The sequence below is a fragment of the Colobus angolensis genome, unplaced genomic scaffold, assembly GCF_000951035.1.
Source record: "Colobus angolensis palliatus isolate OR3802 unplaced genomic scaffold, Cang.pa_1.0 Scaffold69, whole genome shotgun sequence".
Taxonomy (NCBI): Eukaryota; Metazoa; Chordata; class Mammalia; order Primates; family Cercopithecidae; genus Colobus; species Colobus angolensis.
In genome coordinates, this window is record NW_012120598.1 from 88962 (window position 1) to 100776 (window position 11815).

Here is an 11815-nt window from a genome sequence, read left to right on the forward strand (position 1 = left end):
GGATGATGAGGGTCTGAAGACATAAAAATTGATGAATTTGAAGCAGGAAGAGCTGTAGTGAAGTTAGAGGAGGTGCCAGGGCCTGGAAAAGTCTCAGACAAAGAGGCAGGATGACCTCCGAGAAAGCCACAGGCCTGGGTAGACTTGCATGGGGGACTGGGGGAGAGACCATGAACAGGATAGTCTAGGGAGTTCCCATCAAGCCCTTTACTCAGTAGTGGGTCTTTCATAGTGAGCATTAAGGTTTAATAGATACATTTCCCCTTGGGTGAGAATTTTAAAAATAAAATCTAGTATAAAACAGCTGTTATGAAGAAGATTATTTAGTGACCAGACAATAAAAAGGCTCTTCTAGGTCTAGAGAAACCACAAAATTAAGAAGTGAACAGAAAGTAAAAAAGGTGTAGGGCAGAATATATGGATTCCTACTATTTCTACTACTGCTTAATATTTGGCTAATTTGAAAGCTTTTGAAGAATCTCTGGAAACATTGCAATAGAAGATTGTCAGTTTAAAGCTTCTGCTACATTACTAAGTTAACTTGGAAAAACAATCACTTTTCAAGTAATTCAGATCATAAGCTAGTTGTGGCTACTGTGTACTCTAATGATAGTTTTATTCTTTCTGGTGTGGTTATGCCTAAATTTCTAAAGAGAAAAGAGAAGAAAGAAAGAGAGAAAGAGAGAAGAGACAGAAAGAAAGAGAGAAAGGGAGGAAGGAAGGGAGAGAGAGAGAGGGAGGGAGGGAAAGAAAAGAAAAAAAGAAAAGGAGGGAGAGAAAAAAAGAAAGAAAAATAAAAGGGGGACGGAGGGAAAGGAAGAAAGGAAGGAAGGAAAGAAGGAAGGAAGGGAGAAAATATTTCAATATCACATTTTCCCTGACATATCAAGATAGTGAATTTTTCCTTCTATACTAACACTTTGCCTATGTATGTAGAGCACGTAGAGTATTTTATTAGTTCCAGAATCCACTTTTGAACTGTTAAGGTTACTCAGTTTTGTTTTGCTTTTTCTGCCTTTCAGATGGACACATTTATTAGCATTCGTGAGTTGTTCATTAGCATTTGTACAAAGTGCACAAGTAACTCCTAATAAAAAGTGTTAACCCAATTAGGAATGGGTGGAGGGACTGTTAATTGGAATTGACTTATTCCCAAGTTAGTGTTTATTCCCAGACATAGGGAGCTGGTCTAGAAAGGCAAGAACTTATCAATATTAGAAAGTTTTTTTTTTTTTTTTTTTTCTTTCCCCTCCGTTTTCCCTCCCTTTCTTTTTTAAAAAAAAAAAATATTTCTCATTTTAAATGTGTTAAAAGCTGCCATTATAAGGAATCCCACGTGTTGGGGGTGGTGCATACTTTTTAGTAAATTTAATAGGTGTCCATTCATAAAGCACAGCCTTATTTTACTTCAGTGAATCAGAGTGATGGTTTAAGTATTGCACAAGGGCACTTCATGTGATGCATGCCACACTTTGGATTCTGCATGGGAGAGATAATCATAAAACAAAGTAACTAAGTGCTCTGAAGCAGCGTGCTTTGGAATAAAGCAAGTTAATTTTCAGGTAGTTAAGAGGCTCTCTTTTCGATAACAATTGTGAATGCCATTTCCCTTAGTTAAACCAAATAAAATGTCAGATTCAAAAGAAGAAGAATGGGCACAGATAAGAAGCCTCTTCCTCCCATTTATCTAAACATGGTTTACCAAGATTGTTTTCTTTTTCTTGGGTTAGAAAGTGAAATATACTTCAAATGTATAAAGATCAGTAAGGCATAGAATTCCCCTGTTGAACACTATTCAATGTGAATATCCTTAGGAAAAGTAAATAAGACTTAGGCTTTTATATGTTAGTATAAATAAGCTTAATAGTTTCTTTTCTGAGACAAGTTAAAGTTGAATTTACTTTTATGTTTGCAAGGTATTTGCAACTTGACTCTGAATGAGAAAACCATGATTAAAGCTTCAATTTTGCTTCTGTCTTACTGAGAAATTAGGGGAAAGTTAATGAAGCTCTCTGAGAGGTAATTTTTCCATGTATGGGTTGACCAGAGGATGTTTAAAGACCGATATAACTCTAATACTTCAAGTTAAAAGCTTCAGAAAAATGTTAACAATTCCTCAAAGTTTAAGTATAAATTAATAATTGCAGCTGAGAATCTGTTCTTTCATCCATAAAAGAATAATTGAAAAATAAAAGAAAAAACTATGAGTTGATTTAGAGCATAACCATAGAATAATGCTTGCTATAAGATAGGCTCATCAGAAAATATATGAGAAATTTCTATTTAAAGTTTTACTAAAAAGGTTGTGTTTATTGTTTCCTAAGTGAGCATCATCTAATGTAACCTCTTGTTAAGGAAGATGCCTGGTATGGAGACCCGAGATAATGATGCACTCCTCAATTCTGATCCTGAGCTCTTAAGATACCACTAAAAGGTTTAACTGACAGATTGCTGAGACTACTGAATATAGTTAGTATTTGGAGAAATCCACTGTTTCTAGTAACAAGTAATATGCTTGTGTGAAAAAAAAGGACAAACTATTTTCAGTAGTAACCACTTATGCTCCTGATAACTTAATGGAAGTAAAGAAAGAATTTTGTGTGATTCCATTTGGTACAATAAGGACTTACTGTACTCAAATAATAAGAGGCAAGATACTCATAAATGTGATGACATATAACATTGAAAGTCAAACCACAGTGAATTCCAGGGAAAAAAACCAGAAAACAGAAACTGAGTGGCGTCCTTCTAAGTGTTCCAGAGTGACTAAAGTACAGCTAAGTATATGAAGATGTGATAAATTAAACAATAACCTAGAGAAGCATTCTTATAATAAAAGGTGAGCAAGGAGGAGGGAGTGTCCAGACAGTAGACACACCCAGGTCTAAGATCATATATAGCCTGGAGTACAGACTATGACATTCAAACTCAGATAATCTTTCCACTATAACTCAACCGCACTCACATCTCCTGTCAACATGTCCTACAACTGCTGCTCTGGAAACTTCTCCTCCCGCTCCTTTGGGGGCTACCTGCGCTACCCAGCCTCCTCCTGTGGCTTTTCCTATCCCAGCAACCTGGTCTACAGTACTGACCTCTGCTCTCCCAGCACCTGCCAGCTGGGTTCCTCTCTCTACAGGGGCTGTCAGGAGACCTGCTGGGAGCCCACCAGCTGCGAGACGTCCTTTGTGGAGTCCAGCCCCTGCCAGACCTCCTGCTACCGCCCCAGAACCTCCTTGCTCTGCAGTCCCTGCCAGACGAGTTACTCTGGGTCTCTAGGCTTTGGATCCAGCAGCTGCCGCTCCCTGGGCTATGGATCGAGGAACTGCTACTCAGTGGGCTGTGGGTCAAGTGGCTTCAGATCCCCGCGTTATGGAGGCTGTGGCTTCCCTTCCCGAGGCTATGGCTCTGGATTCTGCCGCCCAACCTACTTGGCTTCTAGGAGCTGCCAGTCTTCTTGTTACAGACCAGCCTATGGATCAGTCTTCTGTAGATCAACTTGCTGAATTTCCAGACCTTTTAAGCAAAATGCCTCAGTCTCTACGTAGAGCTGTTATCATAGGCTTTTCCAGCAATGTGAGCTAACACCTCTTACTACTAGCTCTTCATCGTTTCTCTGGCATCAAGTACTGGCTGGACAGGCTAGTTCTTTCAGACTGTGAAATTAATGAATGAGCAAAATATAGAGTCAAATGTCTGTAATTTTGAAACAAGTGATTCGTTATTACATAAGTTCATCTTATAAAGTATATGGAAGTTCAGTTTTGTTTCACCTAATAAATCCATTTACTGTTGATTCCAATATGTTCTCTTTGTCTTTTATTGGTTTTCAAAGTTTTATTTGTGATCTGTTTTGGGGGCTCCAGGCCCCCAGATGTCTTTTCCTTGGACATCCGTCTCCGTAGGTGTTACCGTAAGGCCTAGTGTATGGGGAGATTCTTTGGGCCTCCCACTGCCTAAAAGACAGCAAGTGCATGTCTTCTGCCATGAAAACTGGTTGGATTCTTAACAGAATTATTGAGAGTATGCTCATAATGGTGGTGTCTTTTCAAGGAAGACACCTTTTGCTGACAATCATATTTGTTTTTTGTTTACATTTTTAAAACAGTGTCCGAGTTTGCTCAGAAATGTCAACTAGGCAATTAAATATAAAACGTAAAACATTTGAATAAATCTGAAATATTATGATGGAAAAGGGAAAATAGAAAATGTTAGGTATGGGAGGGCATTATGGTTGTGTTTAAATATAGGAGAAAATGAATTATTCAGTGTGTGTGTGTGTTTGTGTTGTGTGTGTGTGTGAGAGAGAGAGAGAAGCAGAGAAGACAGAAAGACTTAAGGTTTACAACTGTGAGTAATGGAAACAGTTATAGGGAGAAATACTTTGGTTTGTTATAAGTGTATATTTATAAATTATAAATTTATAGAACTATTTTGACCTGTGTGTTTTCTTTGGGTTATTGTTTCTCAACAAGGAAAAAGGTATTATTTTTCAGTGATTTCTGCATTGAGTGGGAGTTAAAATTAGATTACTTTCAATGTTCTAGATCTTATAACCTCCCTCAGTATCCCTAGAATCCACTGCCCAGCTGTGACAGTGTGAATAAAGATAAATATTTATAGGATGCTATTTACGTCTGAGACAGAAGACCTTCTCTGTTTCTTTTAATTTGAGCAAGTGATTTTTTTCAGAGGCTAAAGGTAGTGTAAAAATTCAGTTAAAACTTTTTCATAAAATATTTAGTAACAACTCTCCATGAATGGGAAAATAACTTTCAAAGATTATGATTTCCTCCAATAATATGTCACGAGCTTTAATTGATTTTTTTTCCCTGACACCATTTCCTTAAGCTTTTTAAAATTAAACCTGAAAAAAGAGGGTATCTTTTCTATGGGAGATAATATGGGCTAAGCATGGAAGTGTGGGAACCACATCCTCTGATTATAGAAATCTGCCCGCCACATAAACTAGAAAAATAGAGAAGAGAAACAGGAAGAAACTCCCGGCAACACAGAAGCCTCTGATTCCCAAGTACCTTAAGCCAGCTGTATTCATCCTTTAAGTGCTTTGATCATATGGGTCATTAAAGTCTTCTTTAGGTTTAAACTAAATAAAATAATTAAAATAAATTAAGACTTCTGGCACTCGCATACAAAGATTTACAATGAATAAAAATGTGTTGTTGGGCTAGGCTCGGTGGCTCACGCCTGTTATCCCAGCACTTTGGGAGGTTGAGGTGGGCAGATCACAAGGTCAGGAGTTTGAGACCAGCTTGGCCAACATAGTGAAACCCTGACTGTACTAAAAATACAAAAAATTAGCCGGGCATGGTGGCGGGCACCTGTAATCCCAGCTACTTGGGAGCCTGAGGCAGGAGAATCACTTGAATCTGGGAGGTGGAAGTTGTATTGAGCCAAGATCACACCATTGCACTCCAGTCTAGGTGACAGTGTGAGACTCTCACTCAAAAAAAAAAATTGTGTCGTGAAGTGCAGTGCTACTCATTGACGTTGGCATAAACAGGTAATTAAAAATTTTTGTTAGACATAAAGGTCCTATGAGTCTGAATTATGCCATTAGCATTGAAGGTGGACTACTAATTCATCTTTAAATAATGTGGAATGAGTATAATGTGGATTATAAAAACCATTTGAGAAAACAAACTCAAAGGGGTCACAGTAGCATGGCCAGTAAGGAAGTCCTGAGAGCTAGAGGCTCATGACTTCAAATGCGGAAGGCACCAGGCCTTGCAAGGAGAGATGAGCACAGAGAAATATTTAAAATGCAGCAATCCCATGATAGAAGGGAGGGGGTGTCCAGTGACATACAGAATCTAGTTCTGTAGTGACTTGAAGAATTTCCTCCATTCTAATGCAATCTTTAAGTGGAATGCAAACAATTGAAACAGGGAGGCAGAGAGTAAAGGAGGAAATTAACATATTAGAATACTTTCAATATTTAAACCTTTCAAAGTATAATGTGAAGATTCAGATTTCAGGGATCAGACAAAATGAATATTCTTTGCCTCTTCCATTTTCTGCATGAGTAATCTTTCCTTAATATCTCATCTCTGCTAATCTCCAACTATTTTTTATTTTCTTCTCTCACCTTTTCTCTTTGCTTTTCTTCTCTCTCTCTTCTTCTCTCTATGATTTTTCACCTTTTATGTACACTCTGCTCCTCTCCACATTCATCCTTTAGGGTGCTGTCAAGTTTAGGCACCTGGTAACTGTGGGTCAATACCTACATTGTATGATGGTAACAGAGAATGTAATGGAAGGCTGACTCCCATCATTGGCTAAGAAAAAGCAGAGTGGAAAGGATAAATTGCTTTCAAGCTCATTTATAATTACTCCACTCCTAATGACCTTAATACACCAAGTGACATCAGCTCTTTGTTCTATTCATTAATAGGATGTGTTATAAGGTTTTTAGCAGGCATTTCTGGGAGATTAATATAAGAATACTAAAGTCTGTTAATTAAAGTGAGAAGATGCAGTTATTGATGTATGGAAGCTCTTCTGTTCTAAAGTTCTATTTTATTTTTATTGATTTAAGGGTACACGTGCAGTTTTGTTGCATGGATATATTATGCAGTGGTGAACTCCGGGCTTTTAGTACATCCATCACCCAGATAGCTTATATTGTCTCCAATAGGTAACTTTTCACCTCTCACCCCTCTCCCACTCTCCCAACTTTTGGAGTCTTCAAAGTCAGTTATTCCACTCTGTATATCCAGATATACACATTGTTTAGCTCCCAATCATAAGTGAGAACGTGTGGTATTTGACTGTTTCTTAGTCATTTCACTTAGGATAATGGCTTCCATTTCCATCCATTTTGCTGCAAAAGACACAATTTTATTCTTTTTTATGGCTGAGTAGTATCATATTGCATTTATGTATCACTTTTTAAAATTCAGTCATTCATTGATGAACACTTTGGCTGATTCCATGACTTTGCAATCATGAATAGTGTCATGATAAACATACCAGTGCAGGGGTTTTTAATATATGTAACAATTTCTTTTTCTTTGTGTAGATACCCAATAGTAGGGATTGCTAGATCAAATGGTAGTTCTATTCTCAGCTCTTTGAGGAATCTTCATACTGTTTTCCATAAAGATTGTACTAATTTACGTTCCCACCAACAGTGTTCCCTTTTCTCTGCATCCTTGCCAACATCTGTTGTTTTTGCTTTTTTAATAACCATTCTTATTACTGTAAGATGGTATGTTAATGTGGTTGTAATTTGCATTTCTCTAATGATTAATGATATTGAGAATTTTTCCACATGTTTGTTGGTTGTTTGTATGTCTTCTTTGGAAAAACGTCTCTTCATGTCCTTTGCCCACTTTTTGATAGTGCTATTTTTTTTTCTTGTTGAGTTGTTTGAGTTTCTTGTAGATTCTAGATATTAGTTTTTGTTGGATACATAGTTTTCAAACATTTTCTCCCATTCTGTAAGTTGTCTGTTTACTTTGTTGACAGTTTCTTTAGGTGTGCAGAAGCTTTTCAGTTTAATTAAGTCCCATTGGTCTGTTTTTGGTTTTGTTGCATTAGCTCTTGGGGGTCTTAGTCATAAATTCTTTGCCTATGTAAATGTCTAGAGGAGATTTCCTAGGTTTTCTTCTGGGATTTTTATAGTTTCAGATATTACATTTAAGTTTTTAATCCATTTTGAGTTAATTTTTGTATACAGTGAAAGGCATGGATTCAGTTTCATTCTTCTGCATATGACAATCCAGTTTTCTTAGCACCATTTATTGAATAGGGTGTCCTTTCCTTTGTGTATATTTTTGTAGGTATTTAGCTTTATTTCTGTGTTTCTATTCTGATCCATTGATCTATTTGTCTGGTTTTATACAGTACTCTGCTGTTGTGTTTATTGTAGACTTGTAGTATAATTTTAAATCAAGAAATGTGATGCGCCAGCTTTGTTCTTTTTACTTAGGATTGCTTTGGCTACTGGGGCTCTTTTTTGATTCCACATGAAGTTTAGGCTTCATAATTCTATAAAAATGATGTCATTATTTGATAGGAGTTGCATTGAATCTGTAGGTTGCTTTGGGCAGTAAGGTCATTTTAATGATACTGATTTTGCCAATCTGGGGGTATTAGGATGATCTTGCATTTGTTTATGTCATCTATGATTTATTTCATTAGTGTTTTATAGTTCTCCTTGTAGAGATCTTTTACCTTCTCAGTTAAATGTATTCCTAGTTATTTTTGTAGCTATTGTAAATGGAATTGAGTTGATGATTTGTTTATCAGATTGATTGTTATTGAAGAAGATGCAGTTACTGATGTAGGAAGTTCTTAATCTAGTAAGGGTGACTATAGAAGTAGTGAGCACAGTCAAAAAGTTAGAAATTGCCCTAGGTTTTTTCTTTTCTTTCATGTTTGCCACATGTCTATTTTAGTATTTGTAGGTATCCCTTTAATCTCCAGTTTGTTTCCTGAATTATGCCAGTAATATCATTCCATTCCAACCTCAAATGACTAAAGCCCTTCTCCTCAAATATTAATTGCTTGAGACACTGGTTTTAAGAAATATTAATAGATTGGATACCAAGTTTATATTTATATGATTAATTTGGACTAACCACATTCATCAGTTTTGTTTTTATCCTTTGCGAAAGTTTGTTAATATGCTCAAGTGTTTCATGACTTTCCAAAACAATGAGAGGGAGAATTCTAGTTTTATTCTTTTGGACAGTGGAGTTGAAAGAAACACAACACTGTTTTTCCCAAGTTTCTTTGGGCTAGATAATATTGTAATTTTCAGTCAAACAAATTTTAGTTAAAATCTATACTCAAGTTAATGAGTGATTGCCCTCATTTCAGGGCATTTCTGCAAAGAGACAATATCTAAATTTGCTTCAGATATATATTATCTTTTTGGTACTTTACTGGCAAAATAACCCTAGTCATGTAATTGAAGGGAAAGCTGTTAACACACTCATAATCATAAAAAGAAGTGAATAGTGACTGATTTTGTGTTTTTTAACAGCTTACTTTTTCTGCTGGGCAAATGACCACAAAGGTTAATGTCTTGACTATAAAATTGATTCCAAAGACTTCACTGTCTCTGTTCTATGGATAGTGTAAGGTGAAGAGGTGCCACTGGCTGTTCATATTCTCCAGCTTATAAACCAAATTTGAAAAATGCTTTAGCTTTGACAATCTTAGGGTAATTTACTGTGGTCTATTATTACACTAGAGAGAACAGGAAAAACAGTCAACCACATTTAGTACATCCTTGGGAGCTGCAAACTTCATTCTGGGGAAAATGATGCAGAAATGTTCTCTTAATCAATTGTGAACACATGGAGAGTAATGTTTTGTACAGAAGCCTACATTTACTGAAGCCATGAGATGGAATTCTACTCAGCAAGGTTTTATTTTGAAATTCTAGGCAAGAAAAGAATATGGTTATGGATTCTAAAATGACCTGCCTTTTGTTTTTCTACTCCCTACCTTCTGTCATTTGCATATTTGCATTAGTACTCTGTCTAGGATAGTCTATTCTTTCCGTCCACTTTCGTCCTTCTTCTGAGGAGTTTTAAGTGCTAAGGAGCTTAATAATAAAATCACTTCACCTGTGTCATACATTTGGTCCTCAGCGTTTGTTGGCTTTATATCATGGCTTAACAAACACAGAAAGTAGGGATGGATAATGAAATATCTGCAGACAGACAGAACTAGTGTGACATTTTGGATTTATAACTTTTTGTCAAAATAATTTTTAACAAATTACTTAATGTATCTCTATATCTTTATCTGAGAAATGAAAATATTAGTTAAACCATAAGTCTATTACAAGAAATACATATGATAATTATATAGAGCATGAACTTTTAGATTTTGAATTTCTTGAAGGTACTGTGCCTCAGGCATCTTTGTCCATTGCATCTTTGTTCTTCTGAGCACATTCCCCTCGATATATGATTCGCATACATTTGTCAGTGTTCGTCTCCTTTTAGCAAGCAGGAAGAGCATAGAAGAGACTTTGATCAGCATTACTGAGATTCCCATAGGGCATTGCTATTTCAAGCACAAGCAAATAAATTATTGTTTTTTCAGCGATGGCTAAAAATAAATGTTGTCTAATAAAGTTTACTTGTAACTAAATTAATATATTTAATCTTCTAAATTTTAACTGATTGTTATGCTGGATCTGAGTAAGACAGGTAGAAAAACAAACAAGAGCATAAACCTTTTTTAAAGTAATCTTTTACCTGTTGAAATACTCTTCTGGGCAAACCCCTATTAATTACTGCAGCATATAATGATAGCCACTAAAAAGTTAGAAAAAAAAAAAACATTAAAACAGAATGCCACCAGGCACCCATTCGACTACCAGCATAACTAACACATTCTATTCTTGATGGTAACAGATAATCATGAATACACCATGATTTTTTTTTTAAATTTTTATATTTTTAGATGGTACCCATGCAAGTTTCTTATATGCATATTTTGCATGGTCGTGAAGTCTGAGCTTTTAGTGTATCCATTACCCAAATAGTGAACATATACTATGATTCTGTTGGGGATGCCAAACAAGACGTAGCTTAATGATGGTCTTGAAACTCAAAACGAATGGACACCATAAGTTATCATCTTTGCCAGCTGAACTGATTGGAAAGGATAGGCTTTCCAACATGGATAGCCGCATTACCCTCAAGTTGCTGAAATCATGTAGAATTGATACTGTCCAAAGGAGTCCTGCCTGTTAATAGGCATATGATTCCTGAGTGACTAAGTGTCTTTTGTAAGTCATAACTTGATTAACAACAGTAACACTCTTCCCAAAATGAAAGAAGAGCTAGGATAGTTCTAGTGGAAGGTAAAGAGTTTGTAAGGATCAAGCTGCTTAAAAAGACAGAGGAGTTGGGGCTGCTAGGTCTAGTAACCAACTGATATCCCAAGTTTTGCCTGGTCTCCCATGCTGTCCTGCAGATAATAGGAGTGGTTGATCATCAGAATGTCATGCTCAAGGTCCCCACTGTGGTTTCTGTACTTCCAGGATTTTCTCAGTTTTTGTGCTTTAGAAACTTTCCTTAGAAGATTTAAGCATTAGGTTAATAATGTATTTTTTTACCTGCACATTACTCTGCCTGCTGTGAGACTGAACCCATTTAAATTGTCAAAGCATGTAAATCCTGAAGAAACACCATATATATTTATTTATCTGAATTCCCAACTCTAACACCAGTATTTGCCTTGTAAACATTATGGAACCTCTCAAAAATTTAATTTCCTTAAATGTAAAAGAGAGACAATGAATGATAGCAATTTGATCATGGGGTTACGATGAGAGGCAAATGATAGGATAAGTGAAGCAGCCAGAAGAATTTCTTAAGTACAGAAATCACTCCATAAATGGTAACTATTATTAGACTATAAGTGTATGCAACATATGGCCAAACACTAAATGCACACGGGTGCTTCGAGTGAGCCATACACATAGTATTCTTTTATGCACCCTAAAATGAAATATTTATCCTAAACATATCTTTTTTTTTGCTGAAAATGTTTTAAACGTTTAGAAATTATAAATATTTAGCAGATTTTATACCTTTAAAATGTGTTTAGTATTTAACAACATGTATTAGTTGTTTGGCACATTTTAAATGTTTAGAAGCCTCTAAACATTTATACGGTACCCATGTCAATTTCTAAACATTTAACGTAGCCACTAGAGTACACAATAGTGTAATTCATTCCCTCCCAAACATCACACCTATGTAAACAAAAGTACATTTTACTCTGTTTCCTTTATATTTTTATCTTGGGTGTAATCTAAGTT

General features: G+C 36.0%; 1 protein-coding gene across 1 annotated transcript; it reads left to right on the plus strand.

The window, feature by feature from the left end:
- Positions 1–2940: 2940 nt before the first annotated feature.
- On the plus strand, positions 2941–3795 carry LOC105500789 (keratin-associated protein 13-2). Its single transcript, XM_011926452.1, has one exon. It carries the CDS (start codon positions 2979–2981, stop codon positions 3504–3506), a length of 528 nt encoding a protein of 175 aa, XP_011781842.1. The 5' UTR covers positions 2941–2978; the 3' UTR covers positions 3507–3795.
- Positions 3796–11815: the final 8020 nt, after the last annotated feature.